Source organism: Dictyostelium discoideum (genome assembly GCF_000004695.1).
Source record: "Dictyostelium discoideum AX4 chromosome 5 chromosome, whole genome shotgun sequence".
Lineage (NCBI taxonomy): Eukaryota > Evosea > Eumycetozoa > Dictyosteliales > Dictyosteliaceae > Dictyostelium > Dictyostelium discoideum.
The window spans coordinates 327483-342858 of record NC_007091.3 but is presented as its reverse complement, the minus strand read 5'-3'; the positions used below and the strand labels follow the sequence as shown (position 1 = coordinate 342858).

General features: G+C 20.7%; 6 protein-coding genes across 6 annotated transcripts; 3 read left to right on the top strand and 3 right to left on the bottom strand.

The window, feature by feature from the left end:
• Positions 1-313: 313 nt before the first annotated feature.
• Positions 314-1442, top strand: DDB_G0287509 (UbiA prenyltransferase family protein; the record flags this gene model as incomplete). The annotated part of the gene is made up of 2 exons (XM_632064.1): positions 314-1104; positions 1241-1442. 2 exons carry the CDS (start codon positions 314-316, stop codon positions 1440-1442), a joined length of 993 nt encoding a protein of 330 aa, XP_637156.1.
• Positions 1443-2531: 1089 nt separating this feature from the next.
• On the top strand, positions 2532-6326 carry DDB_G0287501 (beta-ketoacyl synthase family protein; the record flags this gene model as incomplete). The annotated part of the gene is made up of 1 exon (XM_632106.1): positions 2532-6326. The coding sequence occupies one exon, from the start codon at positions 2532-2534 to the stop codon at positions 6324-6326; it is 3795 nt and encodes a 1264-aa protein (XP_637198.1).
• Positions 6327-6816: 490 nt separating this feature from the next.
• On the top strand, positions 6817-7941 carry DDB_G0287499 (hypothetical protein; the record flags this gene model as incomplete). The annotated part of the gene is made up of 1 exon (XM_632105.1): positions 6817-7941. The coding sequence occupies one exon, from the start codon at positions 6817-6819 to the stop codon at positions 7939-7941; it is 1125 nt and encodes a 374-aa protein (XP_637197.1).
• A 182-nt stretch (positions 7942-8123) lies between these two features.
• Positions 8124-8792, bottom strand: pyrK (UMP-CMP kinase; the record flags this gene model as incomplete). The annotated part of the gene is made up of 2 exons (XM_632104.1): positions 8124-8396; positions 8478-8792. 2 exons carry the CDS (start codon positions 8790-8792, stop codon positions 8124-8126), a joined length of 588 nt encoding a protein of 195 aa, XP_637196.1.
• A 419-nt stretch (positions 8793-9211) lies between these two features.
• On the bottom strand, positions 9212-13009 carry nup133 (nucleoporin 133; the record flags this gene model as incomplete). Its single annotated transcript, XM_632103.1, has 3 exons — positions 9212-11755; positions 11830-12642; positions 12746-13009. 3 exons carry the CDS (start codon positions 13007-13009, stop codon positions 9212-9214), a joined length of 3621 nt encoding a protein of 1206 aa, XP_637195.1.
• A 274-nt stretch (positions 13010-13283) lies between these two features.
• DDB_G0287503 (hypothetical protein) lies at positions 13284-15376 on the bottom strand (the record flags this gene model as incomplete). The annotated part of the gene is made up of 2 exons (XM_632102.1): positions 13284-14010; positions 14056-15376. Coding segments are annotated over 2 exons (2048 nt in total), but the record flags the coding sequence as incomplete, so codon positions are not given.

Below are 15376 nucleotides of genomic sequence, written 5' to 3'. Positions count from 1 at the left end.
AATGCCAATATTATTATTATTTTTTTAAAAAAAAATTGTCTGAAATTATAAAAGATTGATGCTATAATTAACCTTATTTAATGAATAATTTACAAAAAGAAAATTAAAGATATTTTTTTTTTTTTTTTTTTGATTTTGTCTTTTCACAATTTAAAAATCTAATATTAAATTAAATTTAATTTTTTTTTTTTTTTTTATTTTTGTTATTTTTTTAATTTTTCATTTTGTTTAATTTTTTTATTTTTTTATTTTTTATTTTTTTTTTATTAAAAGACCCAAAGCACAGTGTGGTGATCAAAAAAAAAAAAAAAAAATGTCAACAACTATAAATAGAAATGAAAAAACAAAACAAGTTGTAAATAAAACTAAAGAGATTAAAACAGAATCATCTCAACAACAACAACAAAAACCACCAATTTCAAAATTAATGGGAATTATTTTAGCAACTAGACCATGGTCATTAACAATTTCAGTTACATCAGTATTGGTTGGATCAGCATTAGCATTTAGAGAGATTAGAGAATTTGATAGTATAATGTTATCAATTATTTTAGTTGGAGCAGTTTCATTACAAGCCTTAGGTAATGTTGTAAATAGTTTTTATGATTGTAAGAATGGAAATGATACCAAAGAGAAATCAGCCGATAGAACAATGTTTGATTTTGGTTTAACAGAGGGTAATATTATAAATTTAATTTGGTATTTATTAATTCAATGTGCAATTTGTTTGGGTTTAATGATTTTTAGAATGGATAATATCAAATGTATAGTGGAGAATATCCTACCATTGGGTGCTTTTGGCTTCATTTTAAACATCTCCTATACTGCCGCTCCAATTGGTTTAAAATATATTGGATTGGGTGATTTAACCATTTTCTTATGTTTTGGTCCAATCTTGGTACAATCAGCATTCATCTCTCAAACTCATTATCATGATTCATTAGCTTACTTTTATTCAATCCCATTGGCTTTGACAATCGTTGCTGTTTTACATGTAAATAATACAAGAGATATTAAAGCTGATACAGAAGCTGGTTCAATTACATTAGCTTCAAAATTAGGTTTTAAAAATTGTTATTATATTTATGCTGGCTTATATTTATTGTACGTATTAATTTATTTTAATTTATTTTATTTATTAATTTATTTATTTTATTATAATAATAATAAAAAAAATGAACAAATATAAAACTGTTAACAAATATTGACTAATAATTAATTTAATTTTATTTTATTTTAGTGCCTATATTTATTTATTTAAATTATCATTAGATATTGATAAATATATTTTAAATTTACCATTAATTTTAATTCCAAAAATTATTTCATTAATTAATCAATTTAAAAATAAAAAATTAGAAGATCTCACTGAAAAAACTGGTCAACTCTCCTTCTTTTTTGGTGGTTTAAATGCAATTGGTGTTTTATTAAGTATGCAATAAATCTATAGTTATTAAAAAAAATAATATAAAAATAAAAAATTAAATTTAATTTAATATTAGATTTTTAAATTGTGAAAAGACAAAATCAAATTCGGTGTTTATTATTTTATTATTTTATTATTATTATAATTACAAAAATCAAATTCGGTGTTGTTTAATATTATTATTATTATTATTATTATTATTATTATTATTATTATTATTATTATTATTATTATTACTATTATTATTACTATTATTATTATTATTATTTTTATTATTATTTTAGACTTTTTTTTTTAATTGTTCACTGGTGTTTAATTTAATTAAGATAAAAATAAAATTGTTTGGTTTGTATTGTTTCTTTTTTTCTTTATAATTTTTTTTTTTTTTTTTTTTGAGATTTTTTGATTATAGAATAAGTGTCACGGAGCAATAAAAATCGGTACCCAAGTACATAGTTCTCCCTTGGGAAAAATAATATATTTACACTACATTAATTTTTACAATTAAATAAATATTTTTTTTTTTTTTTAGAATTTTGAACTATTTCCCTTTTGTTCAAATGGATGAAAAAATAAAATATCTATTAATAAATTTGAACAAAAAACCTAATTATTAATTAAAAAACAAAAATAAGGAAATGGAAAATATAAATTTAAAAATTAAAAAAAAATAAAAAAAATGTAACACTGTATTTTTTCTTTTTTTATTTTTAAATTTTTATTTTTTAATTTTTATTATTATATTTTTTTATTTTATTTCGAAATATGGCTTTTTTTCTTTTGATATTACCTCATTTACAAATATATTTTTATCTCCAAACAAATAAATAAATTAATAAAATGAATCAACACAATTTTTTTTTTTTTCAAAAATCAAGTTTGGTCTCCGATTGGGTCGAATTTTAAAATTTTTACATTTTACTTAATATAACTTTTTTTTTTTTTTTTAAAAAAAAAAAAAAAAAAAAAAAAAAAAAAAAAAAATTCTATAAAAGATGAAAGAAAAAAAAAAACTTATCTAAACCAAAACATTGAACCATTTAAAAAATATAAGTAAATAAGGAAAAAAAAAAAAAAAAAAAAAAAAAAAAAAAAAAAAAAAAAAATGATAAAAGGTAATAATGTTGTAATTATTGGTGTTGGTTTTAGATTTTTAAAAAACAATACATATATAAATAATATTAATGAATTATTGGAAAACAAAATTCAAAATGAACTAAAAGAAATTAAGTCATCAGATTCAATTTCAAATGAAATTAAAGAATTTGATTCTTCTTTATTTTTCAAATTAGATGAGAGTAAAGATAAGATTAGTGAAAAACAAATCCTCCTTTTGAAATGTATTTGGGAATCAATGGAAAATGCAAATATTGATCCAACCAATTTACAAACTTCAATTAAAACTTCGGTTTTGATTGGCTCAGATCAATATGAACCAGGAATGCCAGATTCGATAAGAGTCTCTCAAGCATTCAATTTGAAAGGTGAATGCTTAACTAACAATGGTGTTGGTTCGATTGTTGCCTCATTAAAATTTGGTTATAAGTCTATATTTTTTGGTGACTCAAAAATTGCAATCATTGGAGGTTCAAATAGAAATAAAAATGGTGAAATTGAACAAGTTGGTGCATTTATTTTAAAGGGTTTGGAAGATGCAATCGCTGATAATGATAATATTTATTGTTCAGTAAGAGATATTAATGAAATATCCGATTTAGAAATTCCAAGAACTGATAATAGATATTCCGTTAATAAAATCTCTGAATCTGTTGGTATCATATCAATGATTAAATCATTTTTAAAATTTGAAAATATCTCAAAAAGTAAATTAATTTTCAATACAATTGTTTATGGTCCTTATCATTCACCTAGTTTCATTTTTTCAAAACATTTTGAAAATAATTATAATAATAATAAAGAAATTATTTATAACAAAAACATTTCAAGAGAAGAAGATCAACCATCGCCATCATTAATTTATAAAGTTGAAAGTCAAAATTATTTAATTCCATTCTCTGCAAATTCTATAAATTCTTTAAAAAAAGTACAATCAATTATAATTGAAGATAAAAACAATGAATTTCAATCAACCATACCATTTAAAGATTTTGTAAAACATCAAATTAATTCAAGATCAATTAAATTAAAATCAAAATCAATAATTATTGCAAAGGATTGGGATGAATTAAAGAATATTCAAACTTCAATTAATTATTCACCAATTTTAAATTATAGTAATAATAATAATAATATTAATGATGATGAATCTGTAAATGTATTTGTATTTTGTGGTCAAGGTCCACAATATATTACAATGATGGATGATTTGTATAATAATGAAGTTTTTTTTAAGAAATCAGCAGATTTAATTAATGAAAAATTAATTAAATATTTAGGATTTTCACCATTAGAAAAATTAAAATCAATTGCTGATTGTTCAAATTTAATTAATGAATCAACAATTTCACAACCTTTATTATTTATTTTTAATATTTCATTATTTGAATTATATAAACATTGGGGTATTAAACCATCAATTATTGTAGGTCATTGTATTGGTGAAGTTTTCGCTGCCTATTGTTCTGGTATGTTTGACTTAGAAACTGCATGTTTATTAGTATCCCAAAGAGGAATTGCACAGGATTCAACCAATGGTATTGGTAAAATGTTATCTTTATCAATTGGAAAGAATGAATATCAATCTATTATTCCAATTGAAAATTATCCAAATGTGGAATTTAGTTGTTTCAATTCACCAAATTCTATCGTTATTGGTGGACCTGAACATGATCTAAACGAAATATCTAAAATCTTATTAAACAATGGTGTAACAGCAACTATGTTAAGTTCACTTGCATCTTGTCATACATCAAGTCAAAATAAAACAAGAGAACATCTTACAAATTTAAAATTTAAACATCAACAACCAATAGTTCCAACTTTTTCAACAGTTAATACAAAACTTTTCGATAACGAATCAACAAAATTCGATTCAACTCATTTATTCAATTGTATTGCACTTCCTGTTTATTTTGATGAAACAATTTCAAACATTTATAAATATATTGAAGATAATCAATTAGGTTCAAAAGTTACATTCTTTGAAATGGCACCACATCCATCATTATCAAATTATTTAAAGGAAATGATACCAATCTCTTCTAAATACTTTAATGATGGTGATTCAGTTTCAGTATATTCACCATGTCATAAAAGGAAAAATCACCATCAAGAGTTTCAAAAAACTTTAATTGATTTATATCTCAATAATTTTAATATTGATTTTAATTGTCAATTTGGTGGGGAAAATAGATATGATAAAAGTTTCAAGAAAAATACAACCAAATTACCATTTTATCAATGGTGTGATAAATCAATCGAAATCAATGAATCATCCAAAGATGATAGTAATATAACATTTGAACAATTATTCTTTAAAAAATCTGCTCAATTTATAAAATTCAGTGATGAATCATTAATTGATAGGAATGAAAGATTAATTAGATATGGTGCAGACTCATTAATTATTGTTCAAATTAAGAATTGGGTTGATAGATATTTAAAGGTTAAAAATTTAGTTACAATTCAACAACTTCAAAATAATTCAATCAATGATTCTATTATATTAATTGAACAAAAGTATAAAGAGTTTTTAGATGGTAAATTAATTTCAAAATTAGAGATGACCAAAGAAGAAAGAAAACAATTTTGGGAGAATGAAATGAAATTGGATCCATCAATTCAACATTTAAAAATTGTTAAAGAAAATGATAAAAGAGTTTTCATAACTGGTACAACAGGATTTTTAGGAGCTCATATGTTGGTACATTTATTAAAATTATCAAATTGTTCAGTTACTTATTGTCTCTTAAGAAATAAATCCAATTCGACAAATCCAATCAATGAAATTATTAATAATTTAAAACATCATAAAGTTTATGATCAATTGAATCAAATTCAACTTTCAAAGATTGTACCAGTTATTGGTGATTTAGCAAAGGCTAGATTGGGTTTATCAGATAAAGATTATTCACTGATTGCAAACAATGCGAATTTAATTATAAACTCTGGTGCTGATTTAAATTTAGAATCTGATTATAACTCTAATAAACCTGTCAATGTTGATGGTATAGTTGAGATTATTAAATTATCAATCTCTGATCATATCAATGGAATTCAAAAACCAATTGTAAACTTTTCAACTTTTACAGTATTTATAAATCAATCTCTAAATGGTGAAGAATTTGATGAATCTATTTTACCATCATTAGATAATATTGATAATTTACCAGCTGGCTATATGCAAAGTAAAGTGGTTGGAGAGTATTTATTAATTGAAGCTGCAAGAAGAGGTATTCCATCAATGTTAATTAGACCACCTTCAATCTTTTCTCATCCAGAAACTGGTGTTGGACTTTCAAGTGATTTCTTTCAACTTTCAGTTCAATGTTGTTATGCAACTGGCTATTATCCAGATGTTGATATGAAAGTATTATTAACTCCTGTTGATTGGGTCTCTGATAATACAATGAATTTAATATTAACAGACAAATGTTGGGATGAATCAAATCATGGAAAATTAAATATTTACAATGTCTATGGTGATATTACTGCTCCAAAAGATATCTATGGTCCAATGAATAAAATTTATAATTGTAAACCAATCGCCTTTGGAAAATGGAGACAAATGATCATGGATTCTGATGTTTTATCATGTGTTAAATTCCGTTCTTTCCATTCAATGGATTTCCATGAAAAACATAATATTGATAAAGGTTTAAACCTTTCAAAGAGAACTAAAAATTTGCTCAAGTCAATTGGTTCTTATAACGAAAATTGGAAAGTAAATGAAAAAATGATAATTAGTCATATTAATTATATTTTTAATAACAATAATTAAAAAATAAAAAAATAAAAAAATGAAAAAATAAAAAAATAATAAAAATAAATGAATAAATAAATAAATAAATAAAAAAATAAAAAAATACTCACTATTTAAAAAATAAATAAAATAGAAATAATAAAGAAAAAAATAAATAAATTGTTATCATATTTAAAAAAAAAAAAAAAAAAAAAAAAAACTTTTGTTTAATAATAATAATTTATAATATTTTTATTGTTATCATATTCAAAAAAAAAAAAATTTATCTGGAAGGTTATTATCTTTTTTAAAAAGTGAGTAGAAAAATAGATATTATCTATTGTTTAAATTTTTTTTTTTTTTTTTGAAAATATATAGATCGTTTTTTTTTCAAATTAACCCCGTTGTAAATTTAAAAAATGCGCTAAAAAAAAAACTAAAACAAAAAAAAGTGTTTTTGTAACGAAAAAAAAAAAAAAAACATGCGAAAAAAATTAAATTAAAAAAAAAAAAAACAATACAAACAAAAATGGAAGGTAATAATAATAATGAAATAATTGAAAAAGAAGAAGATTTATTTCAAAATATAATTAAGTCAACAACTGATAATAAACAAAGATTTAATTTATTCACCAAAGAGATTCAAAAACAATATGAACTAACTCTCAGTAGCAATGAAAATAGTGTTAAAGGTTTAGATTGGATAATCAATACATTGAAACAAGCATATACTCATCAAAATTCAAAAGATGATAAAAAAAGATTACTCCAATGGATTTTAAAAAATTTAATTATTCAAGTTAAATCATTAAGATTAAAATATAGTTTAATCAATAACACCACTGATAATAATAATAATAATAATAATGAAAATAATAATGATAATAATATTGATACAGTAAAAGAAAAAAGATTAATAAATAAATTATGGGAATATCAAGTTCAAATTATTATTAGATTAGAATATTTAAATTTAAAAGAGGATTTATTCCCAACAACAGTTTCAAAAGGAGATGATGACGATAATAATAGTGGTAACCAAAGTTCAATTGATAATTTAGTATCACTATTACAAGATGCTTCATTTTTAATGGATTCAACATCAATAATTTCAGAAGGTACAACTACTACTACAAATAATAATAATAATAATAATAATAATAATAATAATAACAATAATAATGGTACAAATATTACAACAGACTCAGTAAGAAATAAAGGTTGTACAGATTTTCTTGATAAAGTTATTCTTAAAAGATTTTTAAACCTAAGAAAAGTTTTAACAAAAATTTATGGAAGTTTAGAGATTTCAAAACCATTAGAATTAAAAAAAGATAAAAATAAATTTAATAATAATAATAATAAAGGTAATTTAAAAGATTTAATAGTACCAACCAAAGAAAATATTGAATCAACATTAAGTATTAATTTAGATGAAGTTAGTGATTGCAATGACATTAACACCAATTTAAAGAAAAAGAGAAAACAACAAGAACAATTACAAATTGAAAAAGAAAAAAAATTATTAACAATTCAACAAGAACAAACTAAAATTCCAAAAGATTTATTTAAAAAAGTAAATGTTAAAAAATTAAATCACTTTACAATGTCTTTATCAAATCCTGAAAAATCTTTTAAAACAATCAAAATGTAAATAAAATAAAATAAATTAAATTAAAATAAAATAAAATAAAAAGTAATATTATATGATATGTAATATGTATATGAAAAAAAAAAAAAAAAAAAAAAAAAAAAAAAAAAGTGTATTATATATATTTTTGGGGTATATTTATTATTTAGTAATTTTAAAATTTATTGGTTTTTTTTTTTTTTTTTTTAAAAACCCATTGATTTAAAAAGGTTTTCAACATCATTATAAACTTCATTAACATCTCTATTTGCTGGAATGATTTTAACTTTGTCAAATTTATTATAATGATCGATAACTAATTTAGTTTGAACGTTGAATGTATTGAATCTCTTTTTAATTGATTCAATATTATCATCTGATCTACCACTTGATTCACCTCTCTTTAATAATCTTTGAGTCATAACTTCTTCTGGACAATCAAAGAATAAAACAAATTTTGTATCAACAAAATCTTTCATCTAAATAAAATAAAATAAATTATATTAGTATTTTTTTAATTTATATTAGTTTTATTTATTTATTTTATAATTAAAACGTACATTTTCTTCCCAAGAATTATTATTTTCTTCATTACGTGGGAAACCATCAACTAAAAAGTTTTTACCTTGATTAGCATCAATAGCATTCTTTAATAATTTTACAGTTACAATTGATGGAACGATTTCACCATTTTTGATCATTGTTGCAATCATTTCACCATCTTTTGAACCAGATTGTTGTTCTTGACGTAATAAATCACCTGCTGATAAATGTACCCATCCAAAATCTCTAACAATGTTGGCGCATTGAGTACCTTTACCTGAACCTGGTCCACCTAAAACAAATACAACATTTGGTTTACTTTTTTCCATCATTCTTGAATTTAAAAAATTTGAAGTTGTTTTACAAAATTTATATATTTAAAAAAAAAATAAAAATAAAAAAAAATAAAAATAGTAATGATAATAAACAAAGTATTTGATATAATAATACAATGAAAATGAAAAAAAAAAAAAAAAAAAAAAATTTATGAAAAAAAAAAATATCATTGAAAAAAAAAAAAAAAAAAAAAAAAAAAAAAAAAAATAAATTAAAATAAAAAAAAAAAAAATGAAACTATGATAAGTCCAAACCACACATTAAAATTTAGTAATAACGACAAAATAACTGTTTTTATTTTTTTTTTATTTTTTTTTTTATTTTTTTATTTTTTTTTTTATTTTTTTTAATTTTTTATTTTTTTTTTTTAAAATTTCCGGTTTTTAAGTTTATTTTTAAAACCAATTTCCAGTTTTTAAATTTGTTTTTGACCAATTTCCAATTTCGATAATTCCAATAATCTAGCAACCGAGATTTCAAATTGTCTTTTATCATCTAAACTTGAGAATTTATTAGAGTTAATATGAGTTTTATAAAAATCTTCAATGATTGGTGATAATAGTACCAATGCGATTTCTTTTGGGAAATGTGGATGAGATATTAAATTATAGAATTTAGTTTCCTTTAAACTATAACTTAATTGAATATCAGAGATTGATTTCTCAAAGAAAACAGTTTCATTAACAATAGATAATTCTAAAATCAATTTCAACAATTCCTTAACTTCTTCTTTCTTTAATAATAATGGTGATTCAGAGATGATTTCAATGCAACTAACAAAATTAACCATTGGATCTTCATCACCAATTTCTCTTTGTAATATTAATTGAACAACCTCTGACACTGATAAAACATTCTTTAAATCTGGTAAAAAGAATTTTTGTGATTTAATTAATGATAAATTCTGATTAATAACATCTAATTGAATTTGTTGTGATGGTTGTAATTGTAATTCTAATGAAGAAGATGATGATGATGAAGAAGTTGCAGTAGATACCATTAAAGAAACTTTTGATAAACTTAATAATTTTTGTTTTTCTTTTAATGTCATAACTTGATGTTGTTGTTGTTGTTGTTGTTGTTGATGATGTTGATTTGAAATTGATTTTTGATATAATGTATTTGAAACATTTGTCCAATTTTTCATTCTAATTGAGTGTATCCAAGATAATTCAGAATTTGATTGTAAGAATCTAAATAAACTATCATTAAAATCTGAAGGTAATTGAAGTAATTCACTCTTTAAATCTCTTTCTAACATGTATTCATAAACTTTTGATAATTGACCGATCTTTTCAAATTTATTTAAACAATCAATTAAAAGTTTATTATTATCAGCTGGCGTAATGGTAGTGGCGATAGTTATGGTTGAATTTTGTAATTGATGTTGTTGATAACAATAAACATTAATTAAAGTAAAGAAATCATCAAATTGATTTGCCAATGTAATTGCTTCTTGAAATTTAAAACATTCAACAAACGGTTCAATTAATTTAGTTTTAAATTGATTGAATTGTTCAAATTGATTAATCTTTAAAGAATATAAATATTTCTCTGTTAATTTATAAAGATGATCATAGAGTTGTTTATCAACATTTGGAATACCTAAATCCTTTTTAAATAATATCGTTGAACTTGAAGATGAATGACCATTACCTAAACCACCAATACCACCACCACCAAGTAAACCTGCAACTTGATTTGGAAATTCCAATTGAATGAAATTTAATATAGATTGAATAACTTTTGGAAACAAATTATGAATTGAAATTGATGTACTTTGAATAATTGGTGAATTTAAATATTCAACTGGGAAACTTGAAGAAATTAAATAAAATAATTCACAATTTTCTAATAAAATTTGAGCTTTATTTGCTGATGTTAATAGTTGTTGTTGTTGAGGTTGATTTTGTAATAATTCTTGTAATTTACTTGTTATATTAATTAAAATTTGATCAATACCAGAAACATTACTATAAAATAATTCAAAAACATTCATACCAATATTTGTCCAATTTGGATTACGTTCAGCCACTAATGATTCAATTAATTGTGAGAATATTGATGATGATGATGATGCTCCTTTCATAATGGTGGTGGTGGTGGTGGTATAATTTAAAGATTTTCTAGATTGTTCTTGTTGATTTTGGTAATTTCTTAATTCAATAGCACATTTAATTTTAATTTCATTCTTTTTTAAGATTTCCTTTGTTTGAGTTGTCAAGAGTTTATCCAAATCAGTATCTTTAATACAAGTCAATAAAAAGTTATGACGTTTCTTTTTATCCTCTAATTGTTGATTCAATTGTACAGAGATCTCTTTAACAAACATATGTAACAATTTACCATCTTCAGCCCAAAACTTACTATTTGGTTGTTGATCAATAATCCAAAGTGAAACTTGTTGAATCACTTGATCGAAATCATTATAACCTTTACAAATCTTTACAAATTGATCAACTCTTGTATGTTGTTTCAATGAAAATGAATTCATTAACTTTAATACATTATTTCTTTTACTACCAATTAAATTCTCATCTTTTGGTATATCAAATAAAATTGGTGATACAATAGTTGGTGTTGTTGATATTGTTGCTGATGCTGTTGTTGCTGGTGTACCTGTTACTGATGTTGTATTATCTGTATCCATATAAATATCAGATTCAATATTTTTAATTGTATCTTGAATATGTAATTCTGAACTTGCCAACTGACCACTACCAAATGGTTGAATATCTAATTTATTAATACCTTGTTCAGAAAAGAAATAAAATTGATTCTTATAGAAACCACTAAATGCTATATCACTTTGAAATGAAATTGAACCTGATATAATACCATTAACACCACCACCACCACCACCACCATTTGAATAATAATAAATATTATCAAACCATGTTAAATAATATTTTAATGAATTTGTTTGTAAAATTGGTTCAATTGAAGTAACACCACCACCCTAATTATTTTATTATTTAAAATAAAAAATAATGTTAATATTTACAATTTATTTTTTTTAATAATAATACATACTAATTTTTTATTTGCAGAAAAACTATCTAATCTTTTTATTCTTAAAACTTGATCATCTTGAATTTCAATTTGTAATATATAATATTTAACTAAATTTTGAGAAGCAGAAGTTTCATATAATATAAAGTTTACAATTTGTATTTCATCTTTATTTTGATCAATGATTGTGTCTATATTCATTTGATGAAATTTTGGAAAATTTGAAAAAAGTTTTGTAATTTCTTTTTGAATTGGAAAATCTAAAATAATTCTCTCTGTACCATTCTCAATTTCATATTTTAATAATGAACCCTCTGTTAAAATATAAATAAATCTACTTGGAATGGTTGAAAAATTATTTGATGAAAGTGTGGTTGAATGATGGTGGTGGTGGTGATGACTATTATTATTATTTTGTAATTGTTGTTGATTAATTGGTGAAGAGAATACAGAGATTACAGGTGATTGTCTTGATAAATAAAGATAACTTAACATTCCTTGTGATTTATTAATCTTTTTAGAGATTAAATTATTATTATTCTTTACACTAACTAAATAGATTGAACCTAAAGAATTACCAACGATGACACCAAATGGTTGACATTCAGTGATGAATATTTTAAAGTTATTATTATTACCTGGATTTTCCAATGGTAAATCTTGAGATACATTTGGTTTTGAACTGTTTCCCCAAAATCTAATATAACCAGTCAATGGTGAACATAAAAAGACTGAAAATCTTTCACTTGATGATTTATTTTTATAAACTACAATATGTTGTCTTGTTATATTTTGTTTAATTGGTAATTCAATTCTATCACAATATTGTGGTTTCTTTTAAAAATAAAAATAAAAAAAAAAATAAAAAAAAAAGTTAATATTATATGTATATCGAAAGAGAAGAAAAAAAAAAAAAAAAAAAAAAAAAAATACATACATCAATTGTCCAAATAAATAATTCATTTGAATAAATGATAAAACAAGTACCATCACGAGATGATAAAGAACCAGTTAAATCTTGTTCTATTTGATGTTGTTGATTCTCATCATTTATTGCTTGTGTTAATATGAATGGTAGATCATAAGTTGGTGTTATCTTGTAATTACAAGATTGTTGTTGAATTTGTGATTGAGTTGGATTAAATTCACTTATACCTGTATTTGGTTTCTTTTTAATTGGTTTAGATGATGAATAATACATTGTATGTTATTTATTTATTATTATTTCTATCTTCACCCACACAATGAAAATTAAAAAAAAAAAAAAAATGAAAATTCGAATTTTTTTTTTTTTTATTTTTTTTATTTTTTTTTATTTTTTTTTTTTTTTTCTCTCAAAGTAGATTAAAATAAAAAAAAAAAAAAAAAAAAAATAAACAATTACAAAAAATGAATGATGAATAATTAAATTCTAAAAATAAAATTTTAGATAATTATTTTTTTTATTTTTTTATTTTTTTTATTTTTTTTTTTAATTATAAATGTTTTTTAATAAAATAATTATTATTATCAATAAATAAATTATTTTTAAAAAATATTTTAAAAAATGATAAAGTTTTAATTGATGAATTTGTGTGTGAATTTTTAAATTTTTTCGCTAAAAATAGTAATGATTCAATATTACCCTTTTCAAAAGATACTCTTAAAAATTGATTTGCTAAATTTGTATTTATTTGTTCAATAATTTTATTACTTGAAAAAATTGATTCCAAAAATTGAATTTTACCACTTGAAATTAAAATGATTATTATTCTCTTAAAAATATTTTCAATTGTTTTAATTTTTTTCAATTCAATTAATTCTATTAAAAAATTAATATCATTTCTTTTAATTAATTCCAATAAAATTTCATTTAATAAAAAATTATAATCATAATTATTAATTAATGAATTTAATAATAAATAATTATTACCATTTTCATTATTATTATTATTATTATTATTATTATTATTATTATTATTATTATTATTATTATTATTATTATTATTATTATTATTATTATTATTATTATTATTATTATTATTATTATTATTATTATTATAATAATTATTATTATTATTATTAAAATGATTTATATATTCAATTTTAATTTTTACTTTATTTGTTAATGATATTGTAAATTTATAATCTAATAATAATAAATTATAAACTAATTCGAAATTTTTATAATTATCTAATTTATTTTCAATAAAGTCACATAACCTTTGATTTTGGTGAAAATAAAATTTTGGTGTTATATTAATTAACCATTGTAAATCTTTGAAATCTATATTACCTTGAAAAAATAATTCCCATACACGTTTTGAAAATGCTTCTTTATCAATTTCCGTAAATGAATAATTATTATTATTAAAATTTAATGAATTTAAACATTCAATAAAGAATTTACATATTTCAAATGAATATGAATTTTTTAATTTATTAAAATTATTTCCTAAAAATTCAATTAATTCAATTTCATAATTTTCTTTAACATAATAAAGTAATTCGATATTATTAAAAATAAATAAATTTGAAATTAATTTTTCAACTGATTCATTGATTGATTTTGAAAATTTAATTATAAAATCTAAACATTTAAATGAACTAAATAAATTAAATTGTAATAAAGTAATTTTATTATAAAATTGATATATTTGATTAAATGTAAATTGTAAAAGTTCTAAATTATCAATTTTTGAACAATAACTTAATAAATTACTTATTCCATTTTGAATTATTTTAATGTTATTATTATAATTATTATTATTATTATTACTATTTTCTTCTTCTTTTTTTAATATTTTAATTCTTTGAATAATATCATTAATTGAATTTTTAAAAAATTTAATAATAATATCAATATCATTTTTACAATATTTAAATTGTAAATCATTATTATAATTATAATTATTATTATTATTATTATTATTATCATAATTAATGAAATAACCAAAATCACTGGAATTATCAATTATTAATAATGATTTAGTTTCTTCTTTAAATTCTCTAAAATATTTAAATCTATAAAATTGGTAATTTTTATTAAGTTTATCTTCACCAAATTGTGGTGGTGGTGTAAATATAATTAACATATTAAATAACTTCATTAATCTATTATCACTAATTTTAGTTTCACCAAATAATGTTTCTTTTAATTCAATCTCTTTAAATGAATTTTCAATTTCATTAATTTGTTCAATTGTTAACCATTCATAAGAATTTGATAATTCATTATCTAATGGCGATTGACCATTTATGAATGGTGTTGTGGTTGATAATTTTAATTTCTCAATTATTGGTTCTAATAATTGTTTTAAATAAATTACTGTTTTACAACATTCTATAATTGATTCAATTGTTTCTTTATAAATGAAAATATTAAATAATCTAAAGAATGAATTCAATGAATTATTTTTTAAAGAATATATATTCATTGGTAATTCCAATTTAAATTTATTAATTAATAAATCAACTTTTTTATTTAAAATTTTAAAATCATTATTATAATTATAATTAATATTATAATTTAATGTTAATTTCCAAAATGATAATTTATAATCAATTTCTTTAATTGGTGATGATGTAT